Source organism: Colius striatus, chromosome 26, assembly GCF_028858725.1.
Source record: "Colius striatus isolate bColStr4 chromosome 26, bColStr4.1.hap1, whole genome shotgun sequence".
In the NCBI taxonomy this organism is placed as follows: domain Eukaryota; kingdom Metazoa; phylum Chordata; class Aves; order Coliiformes; family Coliidae; genus Colius; species Colius striatus.
Window position 1 is genome coordinate 3,098,672 of NC_084784.1, and position 24,306 is coordinate 3,122,977.

The 24,306-nt window shown below is 57.4% G+C and overlaps 1 protein-coding gene across 1 annotated transcript; it reads right to left on the reverse strand.

The window, feature by feature from the left end:
* Positions 1–6,976: 6,976 nt before the first annotated feature.
* On the reverse strand, positions 6,977–22,869 carry FIGNL2 (fidgetin like 2). Its single transcript, XM_062015482.1, has 2 exons — positions 22,792–22,869; positions 6,977–9,679 (listed from the first exon to the last, which is right to left on the reverse strand). The coding sequence occupies exon 2, from the start codon at positions 9,666–9,668 to the stop codon at positions 7,464–7,466; it is 2,205 nt and encodes a 734-aa protein (XP_061871466.1). The 5' UTR covers positions 9,669–9,679; positions 22,792–22,869; the 3' UTR covers positions 6,977–7,463.
* Positions 22,870–24,306: the final 1,437 nt, after the last annotated feature.

Here is a 24,306-nt window from a genome sequence, read left to right on the forward strand (position 1 = left end):
AGTGAGCTGGAAAGAGGATGGGAAGGGCTCCTGTGCCACGAGAGGGTGGCGGTGGCAGGGGGTGGGTTGGTGTTTGGGGATGGGTTTGGTCTGGTTGCCTCTGTTTCCTCCCCAGGGTAGATCATTCCAGCAGCCCCAGCCCCAGCTCTGTGGTTCTGTCCCTGCTCACAGGGTGAAGCTGAGGACAAAAAGGAGCTTTGGGTCAGAGGGATTTTAGGGACAGGGGTTTCCATTTGCAGAGCTCCGAAGCCAAAGCCATGCACAGAGCTGATGTTCTGGAATCGAGGTCGTGGGAATCAAGGGAGGGGGGGTGGTTGTCACATAAAAAGCCACGTCCAAACCTTCAAGCCTACCCCAAGTAGCTTCTCTTCCCCTCCCCTCACAAACCTTCCCTCTCTCAGGTCCATTTGTTCTTCCCAGAGCAGAGGGGAAGGGTGAGAAATACCAACTCCAGCTGCTTCATTCACTTTCCCCATCCACCTCTTCTTACTAGAGAAGCCAACGTGGTCCCAAACAAACTGAAATGACCCCCCCAAGATGTTGCAGAGGCCACACCCGAGATTCTGCTCCAAAATAAACCCCAAAAGACAATGAAAACCCCTGTTAAAGCTGTAAAAGCTCAATAGCAGAGATTAGTGTATTAGAAACTGCATGGTGGCTCTTACTGACCTTACCCAATGATGAACAATGACCTTACTATAAGCCAAAAGGAAATCAAATAAACGTTACCCTTTTCACTCTACAAGGGAAGGTTGTCTTGGTGTCCCGATTCTTTGACTGGTTGCACTCTCTTGCCCATCTCCTCCCCACTTCAAGGCTTTTCTCAGCGTGGGTTTTCTCTGGAGCACACAGAGGGAGCTGCTGGGAGGTCGGTGTGTTGCGTGGGGAGGGGTCAGGGCATCATCTCAGGGGCAGGAAGGTGCCTGCAGCTCTTCTCACTTGCACCAAAACTCACTTAGAAAGAAGAAAACTCACCAAAACTCACTTAAAAAAAAGACAAACCAAAGCAGATGGAGCCTTGCCAGTGAGTCCTTCCCCAGCAGCCCCCTGCCCTTGGCCACACAACATCAAGGCAGCTGCAGCCCCACGAGCCCATGCCATGGAAGTTCCTTGGCTAAGAAATGGAAAGGAAAAAAAACCCCAAAATCCACAAACCAAGAAAGGATTGGAGCCCCCAGACCACCAGCAGCTGATGGCTCCTTGGCACACCCAGCTCCTGGCTGCAGGAAAGTTGAGGCTGTCGCTCAGCAGGGCTCCAGGCAGCACCAAATGCCTCTACTGCAGCCCAGAGTCAGCTCACTGGCAGCATAATTAACCTCTCCCCCATGAATAATTAACCCCAAGTGCCGGCTTAGCATAATAAGAGGTGAGGGGAGACCCTGCTCTGGGGCTGCACTTGAGGATACAGCCAAGGGGGCTCTACCCAACCCCATCCCTACCGTGGGGCACGTTGGCACCCGATGACTCTGGGGCAGCCACAGGCGGGTGAGTGCTCCAGCAGAACCTGAGCCAAGGACATGGTTGTGGAGGCTCCTTCCTTGGAGCTCTTCAAGACCTCCCTGGACACGTTTCCTATGCAACCTGACCTAGGTGGGAGCTGCTTCTGCAGGGGGGGTTGGGCTGGATGAGCTCTAAAGGTCCCTTCCAACCCCTCCCAGGAGGACACGCAGGGTAAGTCTGGACTTCACATCATCCATCAGGCTTTATTGTCTCTCCTTTGCTCTCCAGCAGCTTCTGGGACACGTTTGGGTGACAGGGCAGTTCCAGGCAGCGCTGAGCCCAGCGTCCAGTGGCAGGAGTACGCAGCAGCCACAGCAATGAGGACAGAGGCAAAGAAGCCCCCCAGGATGCCCGAGAGCAGGGGGCCAGCCCAGCCCAGGGGGCTGCGGGTGTAGGGAGGGGGCGGCCGCCTCTGGAAGCGCAGCTCCCAGGGATCCCCATGCAGGGCCCTGGCTGCCCGTGTGCCCGTGTGCAGCAGCAGGGAGGAGGTGAGGTGCTGCACGCTGCGCCCGTAGCCCTGCACGTTCCTCTGCAGCTCCAGGCTCCTGTCCTGGTTCAGGTTCTTCCCCAGCTCTCGGGCGACGTCCGAGCGGCCGATTTGACGGAGGCCACGAGCCAAACGGTCCCAGGTGAGCAGCTCTGCTGCCGGCCCCAGCCAGCTCCCCGAGCACCCCGTGGGGCTGCGGGGGCGCCGGCGCTGCGGCCGCAGCGGGTTGTTGTCCTCGGACAGTCGCTCCAGCTCCCGCTCCGGCAGCTCCCTGTCGGGTCCCGTCAGCCGCTCCCGCAGCAGCCGGCACTCGCTGGGGGACAAGAGCTCAGCGATGCGGCTCATGGTGTGACGGCCCAGAGTGGCCACCACCGTGTCCTCGCAGCGGCCACCCAGCGCCAGCAAGAGCAGGATGAGGCCCAGGGGTGCCAGCATGGCTCAGGTGTCCTTTGGAGTCAGAGTGGCTCAGGGATCCGGCTCCCTCTGAGCTCACAAGCTGCTGTGTTGCCAGGACACGTCCCGTGTCTCCTGGGGCGTTGTGTCTGCCCCACGCCTCACCCAGGGCTGAGCACCTCCTGCACCCACTGCTCAGCTCCAATCACCAGCATCCTTTTCCTCCCCAATCCAGCCATCCCACACACTACAGGGACAGGCTGAAAAGTCCCTCAGTTGCCAGCAGAGCCAAACCAAAGGAAATGTAATGTCAGGAGCTTCTAGGCACCTTCACCACGGGCAGTGATCCCATCCATCCATCCATCCATCCATCCAGGCACAACAGCTTCTTGCTTTCCACACCCTTGCCCTAGGACACCCTGCCTGTGCCCCTGGGACCCAGCTCAGCTGTGTCTGTCTTGGAGGGGGCTCAGCAGACACTGTCCCCACTCCCTGCCACCACATTCATACGAGTGAGGCTGAGAAACAGCCACTGCTCCCCTTGCCCACATCCACTGCCCTGGTCCATCTGAAAGCTCCGGGGCAGCGGCAGCACCTCCCCTTTCCCCTCCCGAAGGAAGGAACCTGCATTTCCCTTTCTCAGCCTCAAATCAAGTTTTAACCCGAAGGGTTTTGCTCGGGGACCAGGCGAGGACCCCGCAGCCACGAGGTGGCGATGCACACCAAGAGCTCCCAGCAGCGGGCTGGCAGAGCTGCCATCGCCCCCCGATCTCCGCAGGTCAGGGCGCTGAGGGACCCGGGGCCGTACCGGGGCTGGAGGAAGCTCCCAGGAGCAAAGAGGAGGAGAAGGGGCAATTCCCTGGCCGGGTATTCCCTGCGCAGGCTCACGCTCTGCTGGAAACGCTCCTCCTCATCCTCACCGCCCAAAGATGCGGCAGCATCTCCCCGGGAAACCGCGGAGGAGCCGGGACCGTCCCCGGGGGGGTCCCCAGGAGCAAAGGGCAGCCGGGGCAGGAGGAAACACCCCGGTGTGAGGAATGCCAGCAATGCCCGTGCCCCGGGTGTCGTGCAGGGACCTGGATTTAGGGAGAGCAAGGCGGGTTTCACGAGTTTAGTGGAACTGAGACTCTGTAAGTCACGGTCTGGCTGCGAATCCGTTGTAATAATGGAAGGGAAGCATCAGCCTTAACCCCCCCTGGGCCAGCACATCCCAGGGAGGAGCAGCCCATGGCTCAGCCCTGGCTTTCCTCTGGCACAGCACAGTCAGACGCTTCTCCCAGGAGGGGTCACCAGCTCGGGTGCTGTGGGTTTTGCTCACAGACACCCTGAGCCAGCTACTGTTGGGCTCACCAACAAAACCACCAACCACAGCAGAGCCCTAAACCCACCCATGCCCAAAACAAGCCCCAGACCTCACCCCAGGCAAAGGTGGGCACAGAATCCCTGCCAGCCTGCTGCCTCCCTTTGCCAGAGGAGGAGGAGGAGGAAGGAGCCTTCCTCCCCATTTCCCAGCCTCTGGCTCTGCAGCCCATCCACCACGTAATTTATTCATAGTGCTGTAACCTCAGGGGTCCCCAGGAAGGGCTGGAGCTGGAGCTGCTGCATTGTTCCAGATGCTCCAAGGACCAAACACAAAGGCTCTGGGCATCTCCCAGCCACTGGCCACAGATGCCACCACCTCCCCTCCCACAGCCACCAGCCACAAATGTCCCTCCCTGGGGGGGTCACAGCATTAAGGGAGGGGGTCAGGTGAGGGCTGGGGGTCTCCAAGGCTGTGGGAGCTCACAGCAAAGGGCCTCCAGTTATTGGGAAGGGGATTCTGTGGCTACTGACCATAGAGCTCCCCCAGCCACAGGGATTGATTAACTGAACCCCCTGACTCCAGGATACAAGTGGGTAACAACAGACACCCAAAAAAACCCCAGAAACAGGGATGAGGATGTCACAAACCTCCAGAGAAACGAACATGATGGAAATCAGGAGGTAGATGAGAAACACACGGGGCAGGAGCAGTGCCCAGTGCCCAGTGCTGGGAATCTGCCCTAAAAATGCTGCAAACTCAACCCAACTGACAAAGAAAACGAATCCAGGACCCAACCTGAGGCAGCCCAGGTGCTGAGAGCAGAGCCTGCAGGCAGGCAGAAGGGGTGAACACTCCTCCAGGCAGAGGGGATAAACCCCCAACCTCATTCCTAATGAGATGGAATGCACACAGATGCACACAGACCCCCCTCATCACTCTGATGAGGGGAGGAGGCACACACAGACCCACCCCCCCATCACTCCTAACAAGAGATGAGGATGCACAGACTTTCTCCACCACTCTGATGAGGGGAGGGGATGCACCCAGACCCCACCCCTTATAAGAGGGGAAGAACTGAGGCTCTGCCTCACTTTTGGCTGCAATACCCTGCTCTGTAATGCCTCCTTCCCCACACCTCCCACCCCTGCAATACCCCCCCTATGTCCCTCCTATCTCCTGCAACACCCCCTGCCATGTCCCAGCCCCCCGGGGTCAATGGGGTGGGGGTGTCAGGCCAGGCTCTGAGCCTCTCAGTGTTCAGGTAATCTCTTTAATACTGTGTAATACTTTTCTTTTTAAAATACAGCATTTCTTGAGGTAGACCATTACAGCTCAAAAGCATTTTCTTTCTCAGACATTAATAAGACATGAATTAAATACTTTCATGTACAATACGTTGCAAAATGAGGTAGAAATGGTTACAGAGAGTGTACAAAGTCAAATAATGATAACAACAATAACCAAGTCTTCAGGAACTCGGTACCACTTTTTGGAAGGGAGGGGAAGGGGTGAGGAGGGAGCATCTGCCCCTGGTAATGCCCTTGGACAGCGGCTGCCGAGGGGAGAAACTGCAAAGAAACTGGGAGAACATCCCAAAACTGGGAGAACATCCCAAAACTGGCAGCTGCTTCGTTCCTGGGATGGGGAGGGGAAGCTCCCCCTGCAAGGGATGTGTCCCCTTGACCCTGAGGTATTGTGGAGGGGGGGTTGCTCGGGGCTGGTGGGTGGCCCTGGAGCTGCTGCCCCCCCCTCCACTATAATATTCAACAAAACAGGGAAAACTCCTTTTTTTCCTTTAAATTGGGACATTTTGAACCTCCAGAGCAGAAGCCCACAGCCCACACTCAGCCCTGAGACACTTTTGGGGGACAAAAAGTGATTTTTGCCCAATTTTATGGCCCCTGTCAACCTCCACCGGGGCTTTGTGGTGACTGTGGGGAGGGGAAACCAAAACAATCCCTTCTCTGGGGGTGCCCAGAGAGCCCCAGGGCCGGTGCCCCCTCCCCAAATACCACCCCCCATCATCATCCTCACTGGGGGATGCTGGAGGACTCAGCCTGAGCCAAAAAGTGGTGCCAGCAGCGGCGGCTCCCAAACCACAGCCCTGAGACCCCTCCAGTTGAAGCCACATCACCAAAACCCTACCAGAAGGATGTGAAAAACCCACCAGAACAACAACAACAAGGACAACAACAACCAAAAACAAGGAAAAGCAACACAAAATTATGGCCTAACACGTGTGAGAAGCACCCGAAATACATTCAACTTTCATCTTTGTAACAGCTTCAAGTCTTATTGTTTCTTCCTTCCTTTCTCTCCTCTCTCCCTCCACCCCTTTTCTTTTTGGAAGCAAAAGCACACACACAGGAGGCAGCTTCGTCCTAGGGCTGAAACACTCTTTGAACAAAAAAAACCTCTCTTTTTTACCTTTTTCCTTATCTGAGAAGTTAAAAAAGAGGTTTTAAAGGAGGTTTTGAGTAAAAGAGGTTTTTAAAGAGGTTTTAAAAGAAGTTTTGAATAAAAGAGGTTTTAAAAGGTTTTTAAAGAGGTTTTTCAGTAAAAGAGGTTTTAAAGAGGTTTTAAAAGAGGTTTTGAATGAAAAAGGTTTTAAAAGAGGTTTTAAAGGAGATTTTAAAAGGTTTTAAAAGAGGTTTGGAATAGAAGAGGTCTTTAAAGAGGTTTTAAAGGAGGTTTTAAAAGAGGTTTTGAGTAAAATGGGTTTTTAAAGAGGTTTTAAAAGAGGTTTTTCAGTAAAAGAGGTTTTTTAAGAGGTTTTAAATGAGGTTTTGAATAAAAGAGGTTTTAAAAGAGGTTCTGAAAGAGGTTTTTTCAATAAAAGAGGTTTTTCAAGAGGTTTTAGAAGAGGTTTTGAATGAAAGAGGTTTTAAAAGAGGTTTTAAAAGGTTTTGAATAAACCAGATTTTAGAAGAGGTTTTGAAAGAGGTTTTAAAAGGTTTTAAAAGAGGTTTTGAATGAAAGAGGTTTTAAAAGAGGTTTGAAAGAGGTTTTAAAAGAGGTTTTTGAATAAAAGAGGTTCTAAAAGAGGTTTTAAAAGCACATTCTTCTTCCTTTCTTTTCTGAGGTAATTCTTTTCCTGAGTAGTTAAAAAAGAAACCAAAACAAACCCCCTCCCCTCCCCAAACAAACAAACAAAATCCTACATACCTTACAAAAATAAACCCCCCCCACCCCCCCCACCCCCAAGTCTAGGATATTAAACCATCTACAGCATTTGACTCCAAAACCCCTCGGTTTTGTGTGTCCCCGTCCCCAGTCGCCCCCTCCCCAGTCCAGGACACCGTGGCCACGTGCCAGGGGGTGAGTTTGGTTGCGAAGGAGGTATTTCTGTGGGGAAATCCCAACCCCAAGCGGTAACAGAGGTTCAGGGTGGACGGGGGGAGCTCGTGCATCCGCTGCCGGAGCCTCCGGCCCCGCTGGCTGCGGCTCGGCCCCGGGGACGGACGGACGGACGGACGGGGAAATAATAAATAGGTTTGTCCTGAGTTCAGCGGGCGCCGACCTCCAAAACACCAGAGAGAGGAAAAGCCCGAGTCCCAAATAGTCCAGGAGAGGTATGTGGTGCTGCTGCAGGGGCTGTCCGGGGGGGTCTCCTACGCTTTGGGAGGAGGGGTCCCTCAGGTGAGGCTCTGAGGGACAAGTGGAGCCTCCACAGACCCCAAGGTGACCCCTCCAAACCCACCACGTTCATCAGCCAAAGCCCCAAACCGGCCCCGGAGCCTGGCGCTGGGTGAAGGGTCTGTCCCCGCGGCCCCAGCGCCGTCAGTGCCTCGTGCCGTACATCTTATCCCACTCCAGGAACAAGTCCAGCTCCTTCTGGGAGGCAGCAGGACGGACCTTGCAGAAGGCTTTCTCCAGGTCCTGGTAAGAGGTGGGTTGGATTTGACCCGGCAAAGCGTGCAGCGTGGTGGTGGCCCCGGCGTGTTGGCAGAGCTGGATGAGCTCGCTGCCCGAGAAGCTCTCGGTGTGCTGCACCAGGGAACCCATCTCCCGCTCGCTCAGGCAGCAGCTCTGCTGGGCCAGGGCATGGTGGAGGATCTGGCGCCGCGCCATGCTGTCCGGAGGGGAGATGTAGAACCGCTTGGCGAAGCGCCGGTGAGAAGCTTCGTCCATGCTGCCGGGACGAGACGTGGTGCCGATGACCACCACGTTCTGCTCCGATGAGGTAGCCACGTTGTCCAGGTAGGAGAGGAGTTGGGACTTGAGGTTGCTCACTTGGCCGCCGTCCTCTCCAGCCCGAGCCCCCAGCAAGGACTCGGCCTCGGTGATGAGGACCACGGCGGGCTGCCGGCAGCTGGCCACGAAGAAGACGGTCTGCAGGATCTTCTCGGCTTCGGCTTTCCAGGTGGAGAGCAGGGTCGTCCCGCTGAGCTTCAGCAAGGTGGAGCCCAGCTGGGTGGAGATGCAGCGGCTCAGCAGCGTCTTCCCCGTGCCGCGGGGGCCGAAGAGCAGGATGGTTCGTGGCGGCCGGTTGGCCCCGGTGTAGGCGCCGGGACGCAGGATGGGCCACACCAGCTCCTCCTCGACGGCCGCCTTCACTGAGACCTGCCCGGCGATGTCCGTCCACTGCACGGGAGGCCCCCTCTCCACGATCTTGGTGTTCACCAGCTCCAACACCAGCGGGTCGACGTTCTTGGGTTGCTCCTCCACCGGCGCGCTGCCGAAAACCGGCGCTTTGGGGGGCAGGCGCAGTGGGAAGTGGGGTCCCGTCTCGGCCCCCCGCTCCCCGTTAGCCAGGGGTGGGCTGAACTTCTCGAAGGGCTCGGCCGGGCGCAGGGGAGCGTCGCCGGTGCCGTAGGGAGGCGAGACCACGCTCTTCATCGGCGTCCCGCCGTACTTGCCCGCGTGCTCCTCGGCGCTCCCGGCTCCAGCCGCCCTCTTCCCGGCCTTGAAGGTCACCTGGGGGGACTCGGCGCTGCCGCCGAAGCCGTTGCCCCGGCACTCGCCGTTGTCCGACACGGCGTAGGGGGACTTTGGCTGCTCGTAGCTGTATTTCCTGTACCTGCCCTCCCCGTCGTCCTCCCCGCCAGAGATGTCGAAAGCTTTCCTCTTCAGCGCCCCCGCCGCCTCGGTGCCGATGGGCGGCACGGCCAAGGGGGCCAAACCGGCTCCCTGGTAGCCGTAAGCGGGGACCCCGGGGGGGCGGGCGGCGGGCGGCGGGGCCGGGATGGGGGTGGGCGCCGCGATGCCGGAGGGCAGGTAGGAGGCGGAGGGATGGGGCGGGTGGATGGTGCCGTAGCCCGGCTGCGGCGGGTAACTGCCCGCGGCGTAGTTGTACATGGGGCCCGAGGAGCCGTAGCCCGGCACCAGGGCGGGCGAGGGGTGAGGGGGCTGCAGGAGCCCCGAGCCGTGGAGGGTGGGGGGATGAGGAGGGGGGAGCGCCGCCGCCGGTTGGGTGCAGTAGCCGGAGGGCAAATAGGTGCCACCGTAGCCTGAGGGGTACTCCTGAGCCGAGCCCAGCCCACCAGAGCCGCCCGCGGCCCCTCCGCAGGAGTTGCCGGCGTAGATGGGGTCGCCGAGGTTGGCCGACACCACCGGGGAGCCGCCGAGGCCGATGGCCCCGCCGCTGGGGGGGACGGACGGGGGCACCACCGCCTTGGCCCCGGGGAGGCCATCGTGGATGGGGGTCAGGGGGTAGGCGCCGTCCGAGCCGTGAGCCGCCGGCCAGGGCTCCGCGTCTCCCTTCTGCCCGTTAACCGGCCCGAAGGCTCCATCCCCGTAGCCGCCGAGCGCCGGGCGCTCGTAGGGCGCCTCCAGCACCCCCGAGTACTTCTCGGCGTACCTCTTGAGGAGGTTGGAGGCCGTGAGGGCCGAGATGTCGTCGTTGGCCCAGGCGTAGTTGAAGCGCTGGCGGGTGCTGGGGTAGAGCTCGGACTTGTGGGCTGGCGAGGAGGTGGTGGAGGAGACGTCGAGGTGCTGCTCCGGCCACTGGTTGAGGGACTGGGCATGCTCTGGTGACCAGTGCATCTTCGACAGACCTGCGGGGACAGGGTGGTGCAGGGTGAGAGCAGTGAAATGGGGACCAGCACCAGGGATCAGGGATCTCAAACCCCACGGTGCTGCCCCATCCTCCCAGCCCACGTCGCGCCTCCCAACACGCTCCTGCTTGAAATTTTCCAGGCACAAATCCTCTTGACCACCCCCCAGCACAAGTATCCTCCTGGGAATAGCCTGGAGGTACTGAAAGAGCTTGATATCCCTGGAGACCATGAGCCAAGAGGCCAATGGCAGCCTGGGCTGGGGCAGAAGGGCTGTGGGCAGGAGGTCAGAGAGGTTCTGCTGCCCCTCTGCTCTGCCCTGCTGAGAGCACATCTGGGGTGTTGTGGCCAGCTCTGGGCCCCTCAGCTGCAGAAGGACAGGGAGCTGCTGGAGAGAGCTCAGCACAGGGCACAGAGATGCTGCAGTGGAGCATCTGCCTTGTGCTGAAAGGCTGAGGGAGCTGGGGCTCTGCAGCTTGGAGAAGAGGAGCCTGAGGGCTGAGCTCAGTCATGTTCACAAGTGGCAGGAGGCTGGAGCCAGGCTGTGCTCAGGGATGGCCAATGACAGGACAAGGGGCAACAGGCACAAGCTGCAACATCAGAGGTTCCAGAGACACACAAGGCAGAATTTGTTCCCTGCTGAGGTGAGGGAGCACTGGCAGGGGCTGCCCAGATGGGCTGTGGAGGCTCCTGCTCTGGAGACATCCCAACCCCAGCTGGATGAGTCCCTGTGTGCCCTGCTCTGGGTGCTGCAGCTCTGGCAGGGGGTTGCACTGGCTGAGCTTCCCAGCTCCCTTCCAACCCTTGAGATTCTGTGAAAGCCTTGTGACTGAGGTGTTGAGGGATGTGGGTTAGTGTTTGGACTCAATGATTTTAAAGGTCTTTTCTAAGCAAAACCGATTCTGTGACTTTCTCCAACCGAGGGACAGACAGAAAGGTCACAGCTGTGCCCAGACCCACCCCTGCAACGGGGCTGCAACGGCACTGGGAGGCAAACACATCCTGCAGCAGTCCCCACTGACCCCACCTCGCAGCTCCACACCCCAAGGTCAGTGTCACCCCCTCCTGTTCCAGTCCTGAGGGTGCTGGCAATGTCCCCATCCCCATCCCTGATGCAAGTCCTCCCTGTCCCCCCCTGTCCACCCCCAGCCTCCGGGGATGGCTGAGGCAGGAGCTGGGAGAGCACCTCGTGCACCATTCACTGGCCCCTCTCAGCCTTTAAGCCACTTTGTGACCGCAGCACAATTAGATTACTTAATGCTTTAATTGACTTATAGGGCATTTGTACTTCCACTTTGGATATCAAACTTACACAAGAGGATTTAAATGGTGGCTTTGCGTGGCTTTATCCGGCATCCTCCCTGCATTTACTGGCCGTGATTAAAGTGCTCCAGACAGATAAACGCTCAGGCAGAGACAGTGGAGACGGGAAAGGACCCTTCTAACAAGCACAAAGGAGAAGCTGCCCCAGAAACCCACATTCCCCCCAAGCCAAACGTGGGGTCTGGCTGGGCACAGAGGGACGAGGGGCTCCTCCCTCTGCCTGCAAGCAAAAGGCACCAAGCAGAGGGAAAAGGAGGGTTTTGGTGAGTCCAGCAGGAATAAGACACTTCTTAACGTTTTGTCCTGGGTTTTGTTTGAACTAAAGCACCAGGAGTTTCCTCCATCCTTGCACATGGTGTGCTGGAGGTGCACACAGCAGCTGCTTTTGGCCTCCCAAAAAATGCAGTCTGCAGGCACCCAGAGCTCAGGGGAGGAGGAAAGGGTCTGGGAAGCTCCAGCAGCCACCGTGGCACAGGGCTCGGTGTGGAGCAGCAGGGCAGGGGCAAGGTGCCACCACCACCACAACCAGCAAGTCTCAACCACATTTCCAGGCTGCTGCTTCTGAAGGTGCCCTGGACAGCAGCACAGAGACTCTCCCCCATCCCTCCTGGAGAAGGGAGGACCTGCACCCCCCAGCCCAAACCAACTCTACACCGGTCTTCTCCTGCAATACAGCATCAGGTGGCGTGAGCTTCACTTCTGAGGACACCACACACCAAGGAGAGACACAAACCCCACACAGCAACGGTCACTGCTCTGAGCAGCTCCCAGCTTTTCGCCCCTAGCAGGGAAGGAGCCTCACAGCTTGTGCATCAGCTGAAAATCAGCACCTACAGATGTACCTGGTGATGGGAATTGCTTTTCTAAGAGCCTGCAGGAAGGTGGCCAACGCTGTGTGTGTGGCTGGAAGCCCATCACCACTGCAAACGCTCCTCAAGCCCCATTCCTCAGCCTAACAGTGAAGTCACTGCGAGGAGAAGGGCACAGGGGGATGGACAGGCAGAGGTTTGCAAGGGGTGCTGCCAGCAGAGAGAGGACAGGAAGGACAAGCAAACCCACCTCCATCCCCAAAACCCACCTCCACCCCACCCCTTTAGAGACAAGATGCATATTTGGGAGAAGAAAAGCCCAGAGTCCCGGAAAGCCCCTGGCAAACGAGGCGGAGGGGGAGGGAGAAGTTGTCAGGGGTTTGAAATGGGACGTGAATGAGGCAGCAGAGCGGGACAGATGTTTCAATGCTCCCCTTGGCAGTGTGAGAAAATTACTGTCCAGTGACCAAATGGCCAGGCTGGTTCCCACCCTCACTGCTGCCCATTATCCCCGGTGCAAGACAAAGGCGGGCAGGGGGGGCTGGGCAGGGGAGAATCCTATTGTTCCCGCCCGCCCTAATTATGGAAATCTTGTTAATCTATTCAGCAGCCACTCTGAACTGGGCTTTTGTTCAGAGGCTTTTAGCGGGGCGCACCGCCGAGGGTGTCCAACGGCTCAGTGGTGGATGGGGATGGGGATGGGGATGGGGATGGGGATGGGGATGGGGATGGGGATGGGGATGGGGATGGGGTGCGCTCCCTCCCACCATAGCCCCCCCCTCCCACCCCCCACCCCGGGGAAAAGCTCTCTCCAGGGGATTTCAGCCATGAGGCTGTGGGGACATGGGGCTGCCCTGAGCAGCATCCTGGTGTGGGCTGCCTTTGTTGGAGCGCAGATGCATCATCCACAAGCCCCTGGATGCAGAGCATAGGCGTGTGTTTTATAGGCTCTTGTCCCAGCCCCATGTACTGGGGCATAAATGCTGGTGCATAAAAACCCAGGCAGGGAAACTGGGAGATGACCCACAGGCAGCATATGCTGATGGCTGCAGCAATCCCACATCCCTTGGTGGGGGGGGGGATCAGGAGAGGGCTGGAATGGATTTGGAGGGCAAAGGAGAGGAGAGCACACAAGAGCAAACACGTTCAAGCTGAGGGTGCACTAAAGCCAGGCTTTAAACCCAGGCAAACTGCCCCAAGTGCCCATGTCCAGTGAAGAAGAGATCTGCAGCCCCAGGAAGCACCGAGTGCATCTCCCCTGGCCCTTGGGCAGCCCTCACTGCCCCGAGAAGCATCCCAGCCCTTGGGAAGGGGCAGACATTGTGCCCTCAGACTCCCCAGGGCAGGAAGGAACTGATGCCTCAGGAATGCTGTGCTCGTGCTGCTGCTGTCTTGGCTGGTTTAAACGCTCCTTTTTCTGCAGAGCTGCCAGCTTGGAGGATTTATGCTGGGAGTTCCTTTTCCAAAGACACTGAGCAGGTTCATTATTCCCTGCAGCCACCCTCAGCAGCGCGGCCGATGCCATCGGCTTCTCAGGCAGAGCCCGGCCCAGATCCAGGCACCATTGCCCAAGCTGGCAAGCTTTTTATCCTCCAATGTGCAACTTTGGAGTCCAGAGGGAGCAAACCTGAGTGCTGGGAGCCCCCTTTCCACAGCCCAGCCATCACCAAGGCTTCTCAGATCAAGGATGTTGCGTGTGATGGATCTTCTGTGCTGGGTTTTGATACCAGCACCTGATGGTGGGTCCAGACAAGAATCTGGATCAATAGTCATGGCAGGGATGCAGCCTGACATCAGTGCAACTGCTGCTGCAGCTGGATCTGTGGCACTGAGAGGCTTTTTGCACCCGTGCAGGGATGCTGCAGCTCTTGCAGCAGCTGCAGTGATGTCTTCAACAATAAAGGCAATCTGGGGGAAAACAATGAAGGAGGAGACAACCAGACTCTCCCAAGTCTGTCTGACGAACAGGAGGCAAGGGAAGGACTTTTTCTGCTCTTGAATGAGACATTTCCTGATGACGTTTTCAGCCTGTGGTGCCAGGAGTTTGTCCTGGGCTGGGGCTCGTCACTGCCTCTGTTGGCAAAGCTCAACAGCAACTCAGATGACGGCTATAAATCAGAGCTATAACCCACACAGACACTCCATCTGCACTCGCCGTGGTCCTGAGCCTCGTTGCACATTAATCCTGCAGATTCCAGCAACATTTCTGCACACACTTAAGCTACACACCAGCCATCTCTAGTCAACCCCCACGCTGGTGGGTCCAGAACAAGCGAAACAGGCTGTCAGTGACTTCCACCAGCCGGAACCAGAGCCAGGGAGAACCCAAAGCCCTGCTTCCAGGGGACAGAAGCCAAGTGCAATACCCCAGCAGCACGTGCAGAGATGTTTAAACTCCCCCCACGCCTTCCCCTGCAGAGCCAGGCCAGGCAGCCCATCCCTCAGCGTGCTGACAGAGCACAAACAGCAGAGTTTTTCCAAGGCAAATTTGGGGTTTGTTTGGTAAATCCATCGGGGAGCTGCATCCCTTTGTCCACCACATTCCCCATCCCCTCCTAACCGGTGCCGACAAAGCCGAGGATGGTATTGCAATCAGAGCAGGGTCAATGTACATATGTTAAAGGGATTTAGGCTAACTCCCACCGTGCCCTCTCCCCACCCCCAGGAGAAACAGCCTCAGCCCCCGGCCGCCGTGAGACGAAGGCTCCAGCGTCCGCTCTTGTCCACTCATATATCAAGTGCAGAGCAGCTGGGCAGCAGTGTGAGTGACCAACGGGGCCATCCCCCATCTGTGCTGCTCCAGCACACGGCCACAAATGAAATATTAATATGGATCTGCTCAGGCTGGCAGCAGCTGAGCATCACCCATCTGTCACAGCGAGGGCAGCAGCTCAGCTCAGCAGCACCGGGAGGAGACCGTCCACGGCACGTGGCCTGGGAATCCCCAGATCGAGGGGATACAGCAACAAACCACCCCAGATATCATGGATAACCAGCTGATGCAATTAGGGGGGTCGAGGAGTTTTGTGCCACCTTTCAATATATGATGGATGGGAGAAAAAGAATGCCAGTCCTGTGATCATTTTGGTTGGAAAAGACCTTTATGATCAAGTCCAAGCACTCACCTCCCACTGCCAAGCCCACCACTGACCCACGTCCCTCGGCATCTCAGCGACAAGCAATAAAAGGGACCTAAACCAAAGTGGTGATGAGGAAGAGGAATCAAGCTCTTTCTTGCTATTTAGCTTTTTCTTAATGTGACTTGTCCCCAGGTCTCATGGAGCACTGAGATCTGGGCTTCAGCCTTGCAGCCACCCCCAGGAACACAGCACAAAACTGCTCAACTGTGCATTTGGGTCTCGAAACCACTGAGAGGTGGGACTGCCTCAGCCTCTGCTCTGGCTGCTCCACTGGCACAGACCCTCCAGAGCTTCCAAGTGGAGCATTAATCCCAAAAGATTAATTATCCCATGAATCCATCACCGTTTTGCCCCCTCCCTGCCATGGCTGTGCTTCAGCTCTTGCAGAACACAGCTCCATCCAGCAGCACTCTCACTCCCAGCCACATCGCCGTGTCTCCTCTGGCAGAGCCTCTCCTGCCCTCATCCACCTTGTCTGCTGCAGAACGTTCCTTGGGGGGGGACATTCCAGATGTGTTTTCCACCAGCCTGATGCTTGAAGGATGGTTCTTGGGTAGGAATGGAGGATTTTAGCAAGAGCATCGCTGAGCATTCAGGTCATCAAAGGCCACAGCCCTTAAAGGTCAACTCAGGGCAGAAATAGTTTGAAGGCAGCTTCATACCATCTCCATCTCTGCTCCTGCAGAAGCCACGTAGCAGACAGAAGCTGCTTTGAAAAACCTCATTCTGACCTCCCTTCAAACCCACTTGTTGAAACCCACCAGGACTTCACCACATCTCCCCCAGAGGGATTGTCCAACCCCACCTGAACCCACAGACAGAGGATCTGGGTGGCCTGAGCCACCCTGTGACTGGTGCTGCTACGTGGCAGTGGGATGCCTGTGGGATGCAGCCCCTGGGACCTGCACAAGACAGCAAGAGAAGCAGCAAAGCCAAGGCACTAGGTGGCCACGTCCTGAGCCTGGCTGCTGCACCCCGGGGAGCTGAGATCTGATCTTCCATAAAATACATGAATCCTGGCAAACACATAAACCCCAGAAGGCTGAAAACAATTTTAAATGACTTTTTTTTCCAAGAAGAAATCATTACCATCACGTTTCACCTTCCCACTAGCACGTGGATGGAGGTCGTTAAACGCAGGAGATGCTCTGCAGCTCGGGAAGGGGCCCAGGAACAGGCACCCCCTACTCCAAGCCCTCTCCTCTCAGGAGGTTTTTCCCCATGAAGCTCTAATAACAAACTCCCCAGAGGGCAAAAGCCACAGCAGGAGCCACCAGCCCCTGGTCCATCTTCTCCAATATCCGGCCCTGGGCTGGGGTCAGCGCCGGGGGCTGCGGCGGCCGCGGGAACTGAGCTGCAGCGGGGAGATAATTTGCACCGTGCACTCAAGCCTGTCCACAGCAGCAGCAGCAACGCTCCAGCTCATCTCCTCCATGGAACGAATCAATCTTAATTAACTCTAATTCTGGGGAAGCCTCCCAGCCCTGCCCAGCACCGTGCAACGCCGCTGCATTTTCCGCCTCGGTGCCTTCCCTGGCAGCGCGTTCCGCAGGGAACTTGAGCAAAAACTCCCCTTCTCCATCATTTCTGCACCTCCTTCCTGGCAATCCCCACATGTCCCCATCACATACCCTGTGGGATGATGGTCCCCATCCCCTGTGAGCACCTTCCCTGCCCTGGGCAGTCGTGGCTCCCCGTGTCCCCGCTGGAGCCGGGCTGGGGGAGGCCTCTCACAGTGGCTTTTGTTTTCACAACCCTTTTGACTCGCGGATTCCTCTTTTTTTTTCTTGCCTGGGCAGCCTGAAAAGCCTCAGCTCCCTCCTGCACTCCATTCACTAATGGATTTTCCAGAAGTTCCCCCTTTTTTTTTTCAGGGCTTCTTTCTTTGCTGACACTGCTGCTTCCCACCCATCCACACCCAGGCTGTTGGGTGCTGCACTCAGAGCTCCTGCAGCTCCCACCTCTCCTGGGAGCTTGTGCAGATCCCTGGCTACCACAACTCTACGTAATGCCACATCCCAGAGTGCAAACAACCTCCCAATATAGGGCTGCTGCTCAGAAAAAGAGAACAAAAAGAGGTGGCAGCAGCGTGAGGGACCAGGGGGAAGTTTGGTGCAGGGTTTGGCTCCGTGCGAGCGTGTTATTGATCGGGGCCGTGCTGCTCCTGCCTCTGAGAGCTCGTCCTATGGCAGGAATAATTCATTTTCCTCCCTTTTCAGCAGCCACTCATTAAAAAGTAATCACCTCGTCGGAGGAGGAGATGAGCAGCCCAAGGTCAGAGCCACAACGACGTCCTTTCCGGAGCGAGTACCTGGGTTGTGAGGAACAGACGTGGGTCTCATCCACCCCAAGCACCCACATCACCTGAAGTGGACACCAGCGAGGTGGACAACAGGGACAACACTTAAGAAGGTCGTTTAAATCTCATTGTTTGGTGGAGTCTCTTGATAGATCTCCAAATCTCCATCCCTGTATTTGTCTCTGTGTTGCTGGGACTTCACTGCAGCTGCTCAAACCCATTTTGCAGAGTGTGAGGCTATGAAGGGTTAACATCAAGAAGTGGCAGCGTGGCACTTGATGTGTCCCCATCAGTGACACACACAGCAGGGAAGGTGGCACCTTGGAGTGCTCTGACTGCCAGAAACCCACCCTGAGCACAACATCCCTCCCACCACCAGGATTCCCCCCAGGATTCCCACGAGGATTCTCCCCTGGCTTGGGGTGCAGCCCAGGCAGGGAGAGCCCTGGGGGCTCAGCCCAGGGGTTGGGAAAGCTCAACCTGCTCGTGGCACGTTGGTGTTTTAGCAGATTTATGTTTGCAACACGTGGCCTGATTCGGTGTTTGGGGGAAGGAGGAGGAGGCGCTGCTCTGAGACCCAGCCGGGGCGCAGGGCTGGGACTGGGACACGGGGATGGGAGGCAGGATGGGGCCAGTCCCAGGGATCTGCCAATTCCAGACCCAGCCAAATTACAGGAAGAGAGCTGCAGTGATGCCACAATGGGTAAGGAACCCCCTACAGCCAGAGCCACGTTGCTTTGCTGCACGGGGCCGGGTCAGCCGGGGAGCCCCATGATGGCACCCTGTGCCAGGCACGTGGGACACGCTGAGCAGGGTGACCTGCCCTCCCACAGCAAGATGAGCAGGATGAGCCCTTCAAAACACACTCAACCTCTCTAACCTCCCGTGTGCAGCGTGGCCTCACAGCACCTCACCCCTGGCCTTTAATTACACATTTCTGCAGCCATTAGTCCTCTTGCCATCAATTACACCCCCATTATCCCACTCCGGGAGGCAGCGGGACGTGGGGAGCAGAGTCAAGTGCTTTGCAGCTTCTTTCCAAAAGCTTGAAGCAGCCTGGGATGGGAGAGTCCCTTCTCCTGGCAGCAGACAAAGCACCCAGGCCATTGGTCCCGTTGCTCTTCAAGGGGCCTGAGAAAGATTAATCACAGGGAGAGCCCCGGCGCTGCAGCGTCCCCTGATGCCACGAGTCCCCTCCAGCTCCGTGCTGCTCATCTATTTACACAGCAGAGGCTTTGTGAGGAGAAGGCTCCTCTTCCGAGCGTGGCCAGGGCAGGGAGAGGGGATACTTATTCAGCTATTATTCAGCTTTTTATTTGCAGGCAAGACAAGTGTGGGTTAAAGTGCAATTTGTCTTGACATCAGTTTTCACTTTCTCCGGTGAAAGAAAGAGAAAAAAAAGTGGCTCTTTTCTTTCTCTGAGGGGGAAAAAACCCACTCTCCTGGGTACCACACCAGCAGCCAAACATCTCACTTGAGAGCACATCCCAGCACCTTTCCTGGGAGCACACCCCAGCATCCTCCCTCCTCAGGGAACACACCCCAGCATCCCTTCCCCAGCACCCCGGTGCCTCGGGCACCACGCCACACGCCACGATGGCATCGCTGTAATTAAATCAACATGCCTGGGTTTCTTCCCTGATTGAGTTGTCTGTCCTTAGGAGAAAGGAGCTGGGAAGAAAAAAAACCTTACATTTGCATTGTCCCCTGCTCTCAGCCACAGTCAGCAGCATCTGTGAGGCCTTGGCTGGGTTTATTAGGGCCCCCATAAAGATGAGGAGTTGCTGATAAGCGACCCCAGGCATGCAGCACTGCAGGAAAAATTGTGCTAGTGATCTGTACAATTTAACCAACATTAACTTCAGCTGATGACAGGCCACAAGGCCAGCAGAGAGGCTTTACAACACCCTCGTCACACAGCAAAATAAACTTTGCTGTGGAGAACCAGTTGCTGACTCTCAGCTCTTGCTCCCATCTGAGCAGACCCGAGGTGCTGCCATCCCTGGGCACAGCTGCATCTGCACTGTCACTGCAAATCAAGACTTGGGCTCACAGGGCAGAAAAAGCTCCAGGGTCTTGCTGGAGGCTCAGCAACATAAGAGAGAAAAGGTGAGGAGCTCTTCTGGCTGCCCCAGAGCACGTGAACAAGCTGAGCCCAAAGGAAAAGCCAACGGGAAAGTAATTGCTGCAACAAAGTCGGGACCTTGTGAGGGGACAAACTGCTTCTCAAAACAGGGCACTGGGAAGAACTTTCATTCCCTGCTGATCCAGCAATGGGAGGTTTCCTGGTTAATGCTAATAAAGTCTGTTTTAGCCCCAGCAGCTCCCTTCCATGGGGTGCCATCGCTGGCACGTGTGTCCCTGGGGATGACAGTGCAGGATGCCCGACAATACGAGTGACCCTCAGCACCAGCACCGGGGATGAGCTTTCTGGAGCCAGAGCACCACACATTTACCCCCCAAAAAAGGAAGAAAAGCATCTTCATTTTGCTCAAAAGCTGCCAAAGAAGGACTCACCTCAGCAGCACCCACATCTGCTGGAGCAGAGGGAGGGAGAGCACTGAGCAAAGGAGCTGCCCCTGCACGCTGCAAAATTCCAGCTGACATTCGGCCAGATGCAACGGGCTCTGCCCTGGGACGACAAAAGGAGCCTCCCTGACAGCCCTGTCAAACGTCTCCCAGGCACAGAACCACTGGAGCTCACAAAAATACAAGTGAAAAGTGTTTACAATGGCATAAACACGAGGGTCAGCGCGGCACAGGGGTCACAGTCGCTTCTCCAGATGCATTAATGTCATCTGCGGGGAAATTCCCTTCAGGAATCCTCATGCAGCTGCTGCAGTGAGCTGTGGAGACAGAGATTTCTCCTTCCCCACACAAGATCCACCTCCTTCCAGTTGTGGGGATGAAAGCAGAGGGGTGCAGAAACCCCAACCCATCGGAAAAGCAGGGACAGAAGGGAAGGAAGGAAGGAGAATGTTTGTCCTTTGGTAGAAAAATTCTGGAGGAGACATTTCTGCCCTTGGGAGAATCTCCCCAGCTAGGAGGAGGCCAAAATAATGAACATGAATGAAGTCTGCAGCATCTGCAGATGCCAGCGAGACGTGGCACAGGCTGCCAGGACTCCTGCCAGGGATCTTGCCGGTGGTCCAGTCGTTGCAGAGGGGCCGAGGTGCCATCCAGAATCACTTCACTCCTCCCAAGGGAGGCAAAGGTTCCCAGAGGCTTTTCTGTTTACCTTTTCTGTGGGGGAAGGAGGAGGTGAATCAAGTGACCCAGTGGCCACTCCCTTGGCCTAAGGTTAGGCCCCTGCATCTGTATTTGGGCACCCGAAATAACAGCCTGGTTTAGGGAGGGGGTGTTATTTTTTCCTGGTGGCTACTGAAATCTCCTGGAGCAGAGGATGGACGTGGGGTGAGGGCTCAAAACTTTCAGCCTGCTTATTCAGGGAGCAGCCTGCAGCAGGGATTTGGGAAAAGCCCCAGCCCTGGCTTGTATCAGTCTGTACAAACACGTAAAGCAGCATCAGGATCCTGCCCATCCACCCCCTCCCCAAACACGGGCAGAGGTGTGAATCTACCAAAGCAGACTCGCTGGTTCCTTCAGCAACTCTCTTCCCTATTTCAGAGCATCCAGGGAAATTCACTTTGGAGATTCCTCAGCGTTTCTTCTGTGTTTTACCTCGGGGGAATTAACTCTGATGGGACTCACGAGGACGGGACCACGTCAAGCCAGCACCAAACCCAAGATGCTGTTAAAACCCCAGACCTCAGAAGGGAGAAAAAGGCCAGGGGAAAAAGGGGAGGGAGGAGAAAACACCAGCCCCCAGATAAGCAATTGTTAACATGATCCATATGGTACACAACTTGCCTTTCTGTTTAACCAAAATGATAATGGCAAAAGGGAAGAATGCGACGGGGGAGAACAAAGGCGGCGGCAGCGAAACCCTTCCCGGCTGTGGAGCAAAGGAATTGTGAGCCCATGGCTGCTCCTCCCTGGGCCACGCTGCCCCAACACCCACTGGGCTCCCTCCTTCTCCCCTGCGAGAGCTTGAGAGCTCAGCCACGGAGCGGGGAGCGAAACTGCAGCTGTCAGCGATACAAAATGAACACCAATAGCTGACAAGTATCGAGGGGGATGTTTCCTTAATCAATAATAAACTTCAAATGGGAGCTGCAGCTCAGGACCAGCGCTGCTGTAAACAGCAAACCCACTCCTCTCAGCTCTGGGCTGAATTCAGCCCTGGGTGTTTATGTTATGGCAGGATCCCGCAGCTTTCCGAGGCGCACACAATACAGTACGGCCCATTCGTTATCCCCAGCAGTCCCCCAAGAGAAAATGTCAACACACTCCTGCTAAAGAGAGCTAAAACAAATGTTTAATGTGATAAACAACTCCCGAGCCCTCAGACCTCGCAGAGATGTTTAATTCAGAAGCACCTCTAAGAGCAAACAGGCGCCGGAGCCTCGCGCTGGCATTTGGGGACGGCGAACGCGGCGCCCTGTCAGCGCCAGAGCCCGGCCCCGGCGCGGCTGGGAGGGTGTTGGAAGGGAACCAGGGAACGGGGTCACCACGAGCAATTCTGAGCCGTTCTTATGTGTGTTCCCACACCCTCCCCCTGAGAGCAGCCCTGCACACCCCACGAGTCCCCAGACGCATCTGCACCCCTGAAATCCGTCTGTTGCCAAACTGGGGTCAGAGCAACGACCACGTTCACCTCGATGTTGCCCTGAGCGAAACCAGGACCGGGATGCAGAGCAAACACACGGCACCCCCAAACCCTGGAGCATTTCTACTGCAATACACAGTATAAAGCTACTTGAAAACCTTCCCGGGTCGGGGTTCTTTTTGTTAATCCCCAAGTGCCTTTTGTCCACCAAACGAGAAAAGCACACTTCAAAAGAAAAAGAGGAAAGAAAAGGACCTTTCAGGCAATTAAAAATCGCCATCGGCTCCTCAGCACCGGCACTGTTTTGAAGGCGAGCGCTCCAGCGTGCGCCTGACGTGCGACAGCGGCCGAGGGCAGCGTGCATTGTTCCTGCACGGTGGATGGACGGACGGACGGACGGACGGACGGATGGATGGATGGATGGGTGGGTGGGTGATGGATGGTTCCCCCCCGCCGAGTGCACCCCTCCGGGCGCAGGAGCCGCTGGAGCAGCCAGAGCCGGGTGCCCCCGGGGCCGTCCGCGCCGGGCGGGTTCACGTCATGAGCGCGTTTAGCCCGGCTCGACTGCACCCTTTTTGGGTAAAGAAGGGAGGAGAAAGGCAAAAGCCGGAGCGGCGAGGGATGCCCCGTCCCCCGGGAGGGGCTGGGTTACCGGCTGCACCAGCCCCCTCCCCCCGCGGTCCCGCCGCCGCGCCCGTCGCCCCGCAGCCCAAAATCCGTCCGTTTTCACCCCAAAAGCGGTGCTCGGCGGATACCGGGAGGGCGGCAGCCTCCTGCCCCCGCCGCCGGGCATCCTCGGCACTGCGGGGGATCGGGCGGCCGCCCCAGCCCTCGCCGTGCCCCCCACGTCCATCCCCCGGCCCCTCACTCACCTCCTCATGCCGGCGGGCCCTAGCTCAGCCCGGCGGCGGGCGGCCGTGCGGGGCGCCGCATCCTGCCGCTGCCGCCCGGACAATGCGGGGCGGCGCGGCGGCCCGCGGGCGGCGGGGGCTGGGGCCGGCGCTGGGGCTGGGGCCGGGGCCGGGGCCGGGGCCGAGGCCGGGGCCGGCCCCCCGCCCGCCGCCCACGGACCGCCCCTGGGCTGCTGCGGGGCGGAGCGGAGCGGAGCGGAGCGCGGCGGAGCGGAGCGGCCCCTGGGCAGCAGCGGTGGGCGGGAGGAGGAGGAGGAGGAGGGGGGTGGGGGGGTGGTCCTGCTTGCAGAGCGGGAGTGTGGGTACGGAGCGGGGGAGACCTCGGCGTGGGGGCAGCCGGGGACCCCCGCGCACATCCCCGCATCCCTGTGCCTCGTGCGTCCTGACCCGCTGCGTTTCATCCTCCTGCACCGCAGCACCCACGCGTCTCCACCCCAAGCACCCCAATATCCCAGCACCCACGCACCTCCTGCATCCTGTCTCCCAGCACCCCGACCCCCTGCACCGCGGCATCCATGCACCCCAACCCCGAGCACCCAGCAGCCGTGGGCTGCAGCATCTGGCATCCTGGTACACCAGCATCCCTACATCCCCCTACACCAACCTCCAGTACCCCACACTCTGTCCCCCACCTCCCCAGCACCCTGACCCCTGCACCCCAGCCCCCGGGGACCCCACTGCCCCCCGCAGGAGCTGTGGGATGGGTCCTCAGCTGCTGAACTGTGCCCAGAGGAATCCCAAATACCTGGAATACTTTCCTACTATTAGTTTACCGTGCAAAAATAAAACAGTTGCCCCAAGGATACTGTGTCAATGGGAGGTGTCCACAGGACAACCCGTTTATTAAGGCATTAGTCACCCCACCAAAAACTCTCCAGAGCCACATCGTCTTGGCTCAGCTGGGGATCAGCCAGGCTGGGGCACTGGGCTTTGTGCTCCAGGCTCAAAAATTCACCTTCCTCCTGTGGCCTTGTACCAAGAAGCCCCTGCAGCCGCCTCACCTTTGCTCCCCAAACCCCTGCTTCATTTTATTCAACCAGCTCTGGCTCTTCCTTGATGTAATCACATTTCAGCATTACTCCCCTCACATGAACGTTGTGTCATATCCCTCAGGGATTATGACACGTTTTCCTTTCCAGGAGCAGGAGAGTGTTGCCTGTCCTTGGGTGGATGAAGGAGCTGCAGGGAGCCTTTGCACCCACCAGCATCCTCGAGTGACGCAGCTCAGTGCCAAAACCCAAATGCTGGTGTGGAGCCGGTGTGCTCTTTGTTGTAACTCAGCTGCAATCCAGGCACAGGAATCCCATTGCTCCAAAAAGCCTGGAAAGAACAAATGAATCAGATTTTAAGCTGAGAACTGAGCAGCTCTGCTCAATCAGAGCACGGGGAAGGGGTGGGATGGGGGAAGGGAGGATGGAGAGCCGTGCTTCATCTTCCCATGGCAGCCACCCTCACCCCAGTCCCATGTCAGAAGCA

Coding starts and splice junctions, on each gene's coding strand:
- FIGNL2 (XM_062015482.1), bottom strand. CDS start 9,668: ATGCACTGGTCACCAGAGCATGCCCAGTCCCTCAACCAGTGGCCGGAG.